Consider the following 12524-nt stretch of genomic DNA (forward strand, 5'->3'; position numbering starts at 1 on the left):
AATATAAGTAAATAATAATAATTCCTTATTCTGAATGAGGATTTTAGTCCTATTTTGTTCTCAATTTTTTTTTTTATTAGATTTTCTGTAAAAAAAAAATCGAAAAGAAAAACAACAACCTTGAACCAAGATGAATTTACTTAAGAAACAGCATTGCACAATCTTTTATACATTAAATACACACTTTAATACACACACTTTAATACACACACTTTAATACATCTTTAATACAAGTATATTTTCTTTGATAGTGCAGCAAGACAAAATGCTGATCAAGAATTCCAGATCAGACAAGTTTTCATATCTTGTGAAGTGTTATATCTCAGGTAAATTGATCTTGTTTTTAGATATTTTTACTTAAGAGACTAACTGTGTGTAGCACCTGCACCTCTGCACGTCCTTCCAAAGGATCTGAACATTAGAAACGAGATACAGATCAGATACAGTTAATTTCCAAGAAGATCTCTGATCATTTCAGAACTTAACAGCCTGAAAGGTTTAAAAATGTTTAGGCTTTGGAAAGAAACTTTTATTGAAGAATAACTTTATTGTCAGCCCATGTGTAAAGGCAGGAAAGTTCTGATGCTCATTTTTATATAAACCTTTTAAAGGCAAAGCAAAAGACAGACCTTTTAATGTTTCAGAAAGAGTGCAAAATGTTTTCTTTTTTTTCTGTAAATAACTTCATGGTGCAAAATTTTTTTACCGTTTATGTGTGGATGTTATCATGAGGGGAAGTTTCCATCGCGAGTGGGGCTCCACTGTGGGTAGGGGGAAATCTTTACAGTGTCCTATTTCAGCGTTGTGAGGAGGAAGTGAGAAAGAAGCTTCTGTACATCCTCATAAAACCCTGTTGTTTCGGTCTCACTGATTCATTTGATATTTGAAAGTGTTCAGTCACCGTCACTCTACTGCAAAGTCTTTGTCATTTGAACACATTTTAAAGACTTAAGCCATTCAAGGTAAGAAAAACTAACACGGTTACTTAATTTTTGGATGAAATTGCCAACTGTAATGCTTTAAGTTTAGCTTCCAGCTAAATTGTCAACTTTGTTTGTGTAAAGTCATTTCTCACCAACAGCTTTTTCTCAACAGAGCGATGCAAGGACCAGAATTGGTTGACTCGAGGAGTCGTTTTCGATTTATTGAATCCTGTCTCGGCTTTATGGGCTGTTTGTGCATCAGCTATGCGATCTGGACACCCGGGTGGCTGGATGACCGGGGTCTGTGGACCTCAGAGAATCAGACCAGACTGGATGACACCCGGACTACTGAAGACATTACTAAAGGTGTGTTATATGTGTGTGCTTTACTCAGAAATCTTGGGAAATAAATAAACATTATTCAGGAGTGTCATTCAAACTGTTTCTATTTCTCTATTTCTAACTTCTGAATTTCCAACGTCGGTGTAAAATAATGATATGGTTTTGTGTTGGAGGGGATTCTACGCGTCGGTGGGCTGTAGCAGCTACGACATGCTGGACTAGCATTACTCATGTTTTAGTAGTTGTAGCCTGTCTGTTCTTCCCCTCAGTGCAGTTCTTCCTCAGAACAAGACAAATAAAAAAATGATATAAATAGTGAAGGATGAAGTAATGTCTGATCAGTACAGCTTTAAATAGTTTCATGACGAGATGTTGTTCTTCAAGAACACTCAAACGGAAATTTCCCGTCATGGTTTTATGGTGGGCATTCTTAAAGGGATAGTTCACCTAAAAAAATAAATAATGTGTCATTCCCTCATGTCACTCCAAATCTCTATGATTTTCTTTTTTCATTGGAACACAATAGAAGATATATAAGGTTTCTTTTAACTTTCATTATATAGACAAAAAAAATTGAAAATAAAATATATATATATATATATATATATATATATATATGGAAGTCAGTGAGAACCTTAGACTATAGAATATAAGGCTTTAACACTGCTTGCAATATCATATTATGAAATTACAATCTTATATATATATATATATATATATATATATATATATATATATATATATATATATATATATATATATATTTAAGGCCCAATGAGCAGGTTATACTGTATCATGTGTAATCACTGTAAATCTTGAATATTAAAGGTGTTTCTGTCCCTGGTTTCCACAGCTCTGGAGGCTGAGAGAGTGTTTGCAGCGGTGGCTTTCCTCATGTCGGTGAGCTCTGGACTGCTGTGTCTCATGTTCGCTTTCTGCTGGAGGTCTCAAACCGTGCGTTCCTACTCGAACACTCGCTCGCTGCTGATGGCTGGCCAGTCGCTCGACCCGTCCACTCTGCTGCTGCTCACACTAGTACCTACAGGTCAGTACCTCGCTATTAACCTTTCCTTTGCCATGTAATATGCACATTTTTTAACCTTCTCCATTTTTTTTTTCACCCTACAGGGTTTTTATTTTTTCTTAGCTGGGCGCTTTTTACCTATCAACATATTGGTGAGATCAGGGATGACATCAGTCGACTCGGCCCATCCTATTGGCTGGGAGTGGTGGGTGGGGCCTTGCTATTGGCCGTGCTGCCTGTGGTCTTTCTGGCGGAGAAGTTTGTGGTTCCTGACATCCTGCCGGAGTTTAAAAAGGCTGCTGAAATGTGGTGGAAGGCTCCGGAGGTTGCACATGTCTGATCGTTCAGTGAGGGTTTCCATCATTCACAGTATAAGTCTCATCCTGATGTTAGGAGATATTTGTCAGTGCCTTGAACGAGAGGAAGGAGATGGCAAGGAAATACAAAAGAGAAGAGACTATGGTCTGGCTTGTCTTCTAGCCAAATAAATGAGCTGAGCAAATATCTCTCAACAGGAGTCGAGGACCTGGATGAGAAACCTGTAACTGCTTTCTGGGATGTGGGACACAAAGCTACAGGTTATAAGGTTGGGTGCTAGCTTTGACAGTGGTTTCACAGCTGTATTTGTACAAAGACACCCATAAATGTGGTTAATGGAGTACCAGAGTTCACTATCTGTGTGAGACATAAAGCTAAAAAGGATCTTCTTGAAATTGCAGACAAACTATTTCTCAGTAGCTTTTCATAGCCGTTGTCCGCAATTGTTATTCTGTGAATTATACAGTGACTTTCAGGGAGGTCGACTTAAATGCTTTTCGAAACGGATTTTAGATATGCCAAATTATTGACTATAAATGTAAATAATCTTCATGGCATAAATCTGTCGTGGTTTGTTCAGCTGTGCCTTTAGCACAGTAAACTAAACAATGTTTCCTTTCATCATTATAAAAACTGTCAAAATGTGATTGGTAGAAGTATAATAAAGTTACTAGTAATTGCAATGGGGAGTAAGTAATGCTCAGCTCAATTTTGCAGACAATACTGATTCAGATAGCCACAGAGCACTTTTTACTTGCTAACACTTCTAGGTGCTTTTATGAAGAATTTAACACTACTAGATGGTGCTACAATTGTCTTGTGTGTGTGTGTCTTGTCTTTTTATAAGGAAACAGTGCTCTCTACTGTCGAGCATCGAGTTCTGTCTATCATATGCATTTATACTTTTTGTGCTGTTTTTAACCAATAAATGAAATGATTATCATATAAAGTTGAGCCAGTATCTATCTAAACATCTGAGACCATATTGTAGGAATGATTTTTGATTTCTTATTTAGTACTTTTTTGCTTGTTTATTTCAGTACCATTATACTACTAAAAAAAAAAAAAACTTTAGTAATTTTGCTGTTTTCTCATTTCATTAACTATATAACTATATAACAAATATCTGATTTTATATAAATTATTAAATGAATTTTTTTTTGTTACTTTTTTTAACAAAGGGATAGTTCACCCAAAAATGAAAATTCTGACATTTATTACTCACCTGAGGAATTGATCTGAATCACCCGAGACAAATGCACAATAGAAATCTTTTCACTAGTGGTTCCATGGCTTTTGGAATTCACTGTTTGCAGACCGTTAAAATTATACAGGGAAACATCAGTAGCCTTCTGAGACTGAGGTTATGCACTCTGTCATTATGTTCTTCATGAACATTGAGAGAAAAATGAGACTGAGAGCTTTCTGAACCTGTAGTGTTTACATTCTGATCCCACCCAACATGAGATGAATAAACTGGCTGTGTTAATTGCGCATTAATCAGTTGTGGGTTTAATTAAACGGCAGTTCCGTCCTTTTAGCAGTGCTAATGAGTTTGTTTATTAAATCCAGAGAAGTGTTTTTTTAATTTACTATCAGAAAAACACCTAATTGGCCCTCAGAACAGCACTCGAGTGTCCTTGAAGGTTGTGACGGCGGGGAGCTTGAGAGTGCACCGGTTGACATCACCGCCTCACACAAAGGGAGTATGAAAGCTGTTCTGTGCAAAAGGTGTGTGTGTCCTGGACGTAAGCAACCACTTAAATGATCGTTTGAGGAGAATTTCAGAGCAGTGCGGCTCTCAGAGGAACTCCGCTATCCACACAATTCTGACATGCAGGTGTGCCCTTTTTTCTGCTGTGTATGCTTTTTAGTGTTGTTTACACTTGTTTGTTCCCAGGCGAGGACCTCCTTTTTCCGCTTAAAAGATGGCCAACTTTATACTATCCTGAAGTGTCCCTGTTGGGCAGGGCAAATGCTGGTCAAAATGAACTTCTAGATCCCTTTTACAAAAACTTACCATGCTTACCGTAGATTACAGCCAAAGTTTCTACAGTAATGTGTGGTAACGTGGTATTATTAGCCACCACTGGCATCATTATAATTGACAACCTGTCTCTCCAGCAGGTCCCTGTTCCCCCGCAAATAAGACTTCGTAGTGCAGTTCACTTATAACTTGCTTACACTGGAACATACAGCAGATAGATACAATTAAATCAATTAAATTGGTTTTGTACCGTGTTTCATCGACTTCAAGGATTAAAAATCCAGCTTTCAGCAATTCAAAGTTCCTATACTATGCTATAATAGAAACCAATTTAGCAATCATTTGTGATGATAAGTATGTAAAACAGTAAATTATACATGAAATATCTGAAGTATTTGTAGCACTGCCACTGGGTTTATTTATATCAGTTTCCGAGCTTCAGAGATATCAAGTAGGAATGAATATCCCACATGTGCCTTTAAATGGACCATAGCATATTGCTAACTGTGGTGGTTTGGCAGAAACTAGGATGACACATTGAAATGTATCCTGATTTTGTATATTCATGGTATTATTAGCATCGTTCTAGCGCCATAAACATATGTCCAGAAATAAAATATATCTCTTCACTCAGTAATTGGTCGGAGGCGGTCATTTTAATGACTCCTCATCAGCTGTGCCAGTGGGATTGATTGGCAGTGAGGCCACGCCCACTTGCTCAGCATGTATTGCTATGTGAGGCCTCAGCCCTGGTGACACTCTTCATATCAATTAAAGCCAAATTAGGGAGCCATGTTCTGCTAATTATGCTACGCTTCACATTCCCAGAATAAAGTGAGCGTGTGTTTACCGAGATAAATAAATAAATAAATACACAGGCTGCCAAGACAAGCCAGCCTTAATCTGATTTTCAGTGCTTTCTCTCTCTCTCTCTTTCTCTCTCTTTCTGTGTGTGTGTGTGTGTTGTTTCTACTCTATGATGAACAGAAGGTGTAATTATATGACTTCGCCATTTGGTGACAGTGTGGTAACATGTCTTGTGAAAAAGGCACCAATTCTCTGTCTCATTTCTTCCTATATGACAAATAATGAAATCAGGGTAGGTTATTTCATGCAGGGAGGTTGTTTGCTTGTGTGTGTGTATGTGTGTGTGAGAGAGAGAGAGCAGGGAGAAGGGGAAAAGTGTGCGTGCCTACACGTGTGGACTGCTTCATCTGTTCAGAAGCGCGAGCACATTTGGACGAAATGTCGCCTAAAAACCAGACAGTGTTCAGGATTCTGGAATATAATAAAGAATCATGCACTGTTTCTTTGTATAAAATGTTTTCCGGCTGGTATAATTGCACTTTTTTTCCCCCAACGGTTTGCTGGGCATACTTGCAGCTGTAACCACAAAGGGTCAGACAAGAAAGAGAGACAGATGATTGCAGATCAGTTGATAGAAAGATTGAGTTATTGAGTGATGGAAGGAGGAAAAATCTGATATGACAGAAGATGTGTGTAAAATAAGAAAATCCACGGAGTAAAAATTTGGATTTCATTTGATTACCTGTCTCTCCAGCAGGTCCTTGTTCCCCCGCTAAGACGGACTTTGAAGTACAATTCACTTATAACTCACAAAAATCCTCTTCCACCTCCTCTCTGGTTTTTCTTAACAGACCGTGTGTGTGACAGAATCAGAGTTAAGGCTAGTTTTTCCACTTCATGTCCTTGCTAATGGTTAATCTCTTCTAGCCTTAGACTTGAAATCAATCCGTGCCCTTGAGACTACATTGGTCATTTTTATGACCCATCTTATGTAATGTGTCATGCTGATCATCTACACCACTAGCAGCTCTTATTGATCATACTCGTTTCTTTTTAGCACACCAGAGCTTTATTATCGAGAAGTGAGGAACTGGGGGAAGAGCTTTGGGATCGAGCTGTGGCTGTTCCATGGAAAAAGACAAAACTTGATTTGTAATGGTTCCCAGTCTGTCACCTGGATCTTGTATCATCGGTTATATAGCGTGAAGGGGAGTACAGTAAGTCAGGTTAGCATAATAGTTGTGCTGACATTTTGTTTTACAAATATGACCACATTTTCAAGAGAGAATGCGAGTAGCAAAACTGCCACAATGCTAGGTAGTTGCTAATGCATTCAGCATATTTTTTTTTAATAACTTTGATCTTATTAGCATAAAATTATTTGCATTATTTTAAGTATCATTCATGGCTGTCATTGCAAAAGTTAACAATTACTGGCCAGTGAGCATTTACAAGATTATCTGTTGCTAATTGCGAGGGACAGCTTCACGACCGTGAGTGCAGATCAGTGTTTGCGCATGTGGGCATGTTTTTAACTGTGCGTTACTGATAATCAGCTCAATAGTGAAGACAGAGTATTGGTCTATGTGTGTCGCTCGCCTGTCTTACAGGTGTGTACGTGATCTCACATCTGTGTTGACTGCAAGGTTTGATGTTTTACTCATTCTCAACACTAATTTTGCTGACTTGCTTTGTCTGAGAGGGCTAGAGACACACGTGTTTTATGAAAACAGTCAATGCTAATCAGGCAGACAGGCTATGGAAAGGTGAGCGTCAGTGTCCTTGGTGCAGTGATAGTGAATAAAAGGATTTGATTTGAAGGAGTGTTAGGTGAGCCAGCAATTAAATGGTAAATTGACTCTGAGAGTGGCTGCAACTTGGCCAGCACAGGTTCCTGGCATTACACATGTATGATCACTATATATTGTTGATCATCGCCCGCTGTTGAGTCGGCTGTGTCACTTTGCCCTCTCAGGAGCTGCATGCCACAAATCAAGTCTATTTCAGCCATCTATTGCAGAATAAACAACTGACACTTTGCTCCATCCATCCGCTTAGTGGAAGAGAATGAAAAGCCATTTCTATTACAGCAATGTGCTCCCCAGGGGACTGAGAGAGGAAACAGGAAATGCAGAGGAGAAAGTGAAAGACAGAGAGGGGAGGGGTGTTTCCTTGCATCATTACAATAAGTGGCTAATTTTGCAGTATATATATATATATATATATATATATATATATATATATATATGTATTTTAGACTTTGTATGTGACTTGATAGCTCACAACTGCAGCTTTTCCCCAACTGCAATTATATTTTTTAATAAAATGTAGTATTTTTAAATTTGTTTGTATGTTTGTATTCATTTTTATATTTCATATAATTTATATATTACATTCATGTTATATAATTTATATAATCTGTTACAGTTAACTTTTTTTCTTATACTACTTCTTAAAATACTTTTTAAAAATATTAGTTTTAGACTTCTTGTTTATACTCTGAGACTAGAAAGAGGCAATTTTTTGGTTAGAAAATATTGCTCTAAAATGTTTCTTTTTGTTGTTGTTTTTTTGTGTGTGTGTGAATTACAGAGGAAATGTCAACAATGTCTCATTGTTTTTTTTTTTCAAGATCAGATTACCTGAGCTGCTGTATACATTAACTTCATAGCTCTGTACTCTTATTGTTATCACACTGACTCTATTGTGTCTATTTTTTATTTCTCCAGCATCCCAAAGGTAAGAAAAATCATTAATGAGATCTCTTAAATGTCTAGTTTGTTTTGCATCAACTGAAATGTGTCTTCATTATTGATAATTTCTTTCTGGTTACTGTGGCTTTATTTCTCCAATCTGTGCTTTTTATATGTGATGATGCGACTTTCTCTCTCACAATTGCATTGCAATTTTTTTTATCTTATTTTTAACTTATTCAAATGCATTTATTTATTTGTTTGTTTAGTTTTATACTTCGTATCAGTATTACCTTTTTTCTTGCTTTTTAGACTTTTATACTCTTGCACTATTACTCTTTTTGCATGTCACTCATTTCTTATTTGTGTCTATTTCTCTGTTTTATTTCTCTGTTTCATCTTTTATTTTTAAACTGATGTATAATGAGTAACATTTGAGCAATGAAATCTTCCGCTAGGGTGCAACAAAGCGCCCCATTCCCGAGTCCTTCGGCCAGCATCTGTTCTGCATCTCTGTCTCTGATCGACTGCCACACCGTGCCCATCAGCGGCTGCCATATGCTATCCCAGCAGCCATCTCCTGCTGTAAACAAACCATAGATTTTAACAGATGCTCACTGGCCACGATCTCACCGTATCACGGTGCTCTGGACACAGTTCTGCGCTCTGACAGGTGGACTCTCACCCCTCCTTCCTCCATTATAATTACAGAGTGAATAGATTTAAAGATCAGACTGTTTAAGGTGGCCCTGAATTAACGCCTGTGTCAGGGGCTCTATTGTCCTCAGGGCTGCGGAGTGACACCAGCAGTGCTGAAAAGGCCACAGCCGCCCTGCCATTTCTCATAATGGACTTTTTCGGTAAAGGACAGGAAAACAATTAGCAGACTTCACGGTGGAGAGCGAACGCCGTTTCTCTTTCCTGCCGAATCGACTTCGGAGGGACAGACGAGGGTCAGTCGTGATAGAAAGACAGGGCTGCTCTTTTCATCTCTTCATTCTCTCACACAGACAATCAAAAAGACAAAGACAAATCAGATCTCATTGTGTGCTGTTAAAGTCAAAATCCAGTAGATTCAGTACACGTTGCTAAGCTTTCCTCATTCAGAAGGCCTGCTGTGTAAACCAGCATTAGTTTGGAACTGAAAGCTCTCTGACAGAGTGTAAAGAAGCAATGATTAAACACAAACTCAGTCGGAGGAGAGACTTTTGCAGGGCTGCGAGTCTCCAGCGGCTGTCTGATCCTGCGCCTCGCTTGGGGAAAAAGCAGATTTAATTAAAGCAGAATTAAAGAGCATTGTTATTTTGATTGAAGACACCCGGCTCCTTTCCCTCCACTCGCTTTCACTCGGCTGTCCTGGATTCAAGCTGATGGGCTTCATCGCCGAAGGTTTGCTCGAGTACATAGCGTGCATCTGGTGAGCTCTTCTTCTGAGCACACACGCAAACACATGCAGGTCTTACTGCATGTTTGATGAATACAAACGCCTGTAGATTCAGGCTAATTCTGTATTATTGGATAATGAGAAAAGTCTGTACCACACACAGACTGGCACCCTATTAGAAGTTAATTAAATTTCAGTAGAGTGGCAGAAAAGATCCTGACAGAACCTGAAGGCAGAAGAAGCAACATTGGTCAGACAGAAACAAGGCCCCATCTGTGAGGGATGAGAGGGGACCAGATACAGACAGAGAGAGAAAAAAAGAGATGGAAAGACAGTAATGAATAGTGTGTGTCCTGATTAATGATTATAAGGCAGAGCTCGGGGTAAGGTGATGAAAGTGAGAGAGAGAGAGAGAGAGAGAGAGAGAGAGAGAGAGAGGGAGAGTTTCTGTCAACTAACTTTGAAAAATAGCTATGCATTCAGGACCACTGCTTGGTATATTCATTTACAAAATAAACTTTCAGGAAGAAGAGAGGGAGGAAAGAGGAAAAAGGATGGTCTGTGAACAAGACTGATTTTTTTGTACCACCCAATTCTACCCCTTAGCCCTTCCCCTTTCCCCTACCCCTCCGTGTTCACGTGAAGGGGTATGGGTGTCTCGATTCTCTTTTGGTTGGAGGGGTAGGGGAAGGAGAAGGGCCAGATTGCCCTTCAAATGAAGATTTTTCGGGACCACACTTCAAACGAAGGGGTATGATTATCTCGGAAACATGGCTGCTACAGCGAACAAAAAGACACATAAATGTAAGCTTTTTTTGGCATAAATAAAGATTTTAACGAAAAGCAATCATTTGTTTTATGTTACATTAAATTGTGAGTTCATATTAATGGTCATGTTACTCAAAGAAATGTTTGCAAAAATCGCTAATATTTGCTAACGTCATATCATTACAGACTGCGTGATAGTGTCACAGCATATGTCTGATCCGGGCGATAACTGCCGTAGACATTGATGGGGCTAATCCCCCCAATAATTAGAAATTGCTAAACCATTTTCTCAAATATTGCCCATTTCGAAAAAGTGAGAGAGAGAGAGATGGAGGTACTTGTGTTGGCGTCTGTGCGTTTCTCTTTTTAGAGTGAGTTTACTTTAAAACAGTGATTGGTATCCTCTCGTCGCTGGAAAATATAATGTAGCGATTCAGTATTTAAACTGTATTTAATAAAAGTCGTGGGGCAGCGTTGACAAGTTTATTTTCTCCTGGATGTGTGAGCTCCGCGATTTCCGATATGTGTGTTTGTGTGTGTGTGTCAGTAAGCAGCGCATTAATACAGAACGATAATAAAAGGCTCTAATGCACACCAGTAGCTATATGTGTGTATTGTAAGAGCTAGATGACGAATGATGGCGTGTAACATCATGGTAGTGATGTCCCAATCCTTTGGGGAATATTTTCTCCCCTACCCCTTGACACTAGGGGAAGGGGAAGGGGTATAAAATAGAATTGGGATTGGGCCTAAGCCAGTATTAGTCCATAGTTTAATTAAAATATTTAAGTAGGCTAATTTTTTTAAAAGTGATGTGAAGTGAAAGTGACATTCAGCCAAATATGGTGACCCATACTCAGAGTTCATGCTCTGCATTTAACCCATCCGAAGTGCACACACACAGCAGTGAACACACACACAGAGCAGTAGGCAGCCATTTATTCTGCGGTGCCCGGGGAGCAGTTGGGGGTTCAGTGCCAGGGCACCTAAGTCATGGTATTGCCAGCCCGAGATTCGACCCCACAAACCTAGTGTTAGGGGTCAAACTCTCTAGCCATTAGACCACGACTTCCCACATCAGTACAAATTTCTTTCATCTGAAACAGCTCAGGCTTACATGTTAGTCTGGGACTAGGCTTAAGCCTTGTCTGTGAAACAGATGGTTAGTGTGTCAATGATTCACCTTCTCACTCAAATAATGTGATTTGATTGGTGTGCAGTTCGATTTTGCACTCTGCGTTGACACCAATGTCTCTGACCTCACACACCAGGTGTCACCTCAGATGGTGATAACATCATTTCAAAAACTCACACACACAGTGGAGAATAACACCCAGCTTAATGCCAGGTGGCTGTCGACTGAAGACATTTTTCACATAAATCAAACTGCCATTGGGCTTATCTTATCAATAACAAGTCAATTAGCAGGCGGAGAGAGGCACGGATCTCTAGGGGTCACCGCTTGTTTGTTAGATGGACATCTGCAGCACAGTTTGGCAACAGACCTACGGTTTCTCTCCGTTTTTCTCATTCATTAGGTTTGTGAACACTGAAGTCTCTGGCAGGCCTAACTACAGCATTAAATTCTGTCATCGTATCCACCCTCATGTTGTTCCATTGCCATTTGACTTTTGAATCACAAATGATTGCATGTACTTTTTTTCTCTCCATTTCTAAATTTAACAGTGTGTTAAATAGTCAGATTTTCTTGTATATAAAAGAGCAGCTTGGACATGTAGCAAAACACCTCCTTTAGTATTCTGTGGAAGAAAGAAAGTCTTAAAGGTTTGGAAAGACATGAGGGTGAGGAAAAGATGACAGACTAGTAATTTTTGTGTGATTTGTTCCTTTAAATAATGCACAAAACGTTAATGAGTCAATAAACATGCACACGTGTAACCTCTATCATGATCAATGAAATGCTAAATGTCGACTTTGTTTTTCAGGCCCTCAAGGAATCTTTGTGAAGGATGAAGGAGCACTTGTGAAAACGGGTATTTTCATTGACCTTTCTCATTTTGCTCAGTTTATAGACTTGACTATTATAATTTAGCCGAAAGCAAACTGTCTTTTGCATAAAAATCACCTTCCATCTCTTTATTACTCCCAATAATGAGGCTTTATTTATTTCTCTCTCTGTTCACCCATTTAAATGGATTTAAATCATTTGAATTTAATCATTCATTTCCATATTTATGTTTGTAGTATTATGTGGGTCATTCTACAAAATTATTGTTGTTGAATGCATCAAACACAGTAAAAGTTTGTATCAACTCTT

General features: G+C 38.7%; 1 protein-coding gene across 2 annotated transcripts; it reads left to right on the top strand.

Annotated features, from left to right (window-relative positions):
* Nucleotides 1-654: 654 nt before the first annotated feature.
* LOC127946770 (uncharacterized) lies at nucleotides 655-3536 on the top strand. Of its 2 annotated transcripts, none has more exons than XM_052543528.1 (4): nucleotides 655-1011; nucleotides 1096-1289; nucleotides 2119-2310; nucleotides 2394-3536. In XM_052543528.1, exons 2-4 carry the CDS (start codon nucleotides 1100-1102, stop codon nucleotides 2627-2629), a joined length of 618 nt encoding a protein of 205 aa, XP_052399488.1. In that variant the 5' UTR covers nucleotides 655-1011; nucleotides 1096-1099; the 3' UTR covers nucleotides 2630-3536. The 2 variants fall into 2 exon arrangements, with proteins under 2 accessions (XP_052399488.1, XP_052399487.1); XM_052543527.1 differs by having other exon boundaries at nucleotides 656-962.
* The last annotated feature ends 8988 nt before the right edge of the window (nucleotides 3537-12524 follow it).

Source organism: Carassius gibelio, chromosome A25, assembly GCF_023724105.1.
Source record: "Carassius gibelio isolate Cgi1373 ecotype wild population from Czech Republic chromosome A25, carGib1.2-hapl.c, whole genome shotgun sequence".
NCBI classification, from domain to species: domain Eukaryota; kingdom Metazoa; phylum Chordata; class Actinopteri; order Cypriniformes; family Cyprinidae; genus Carassius; species Carassius gibelio.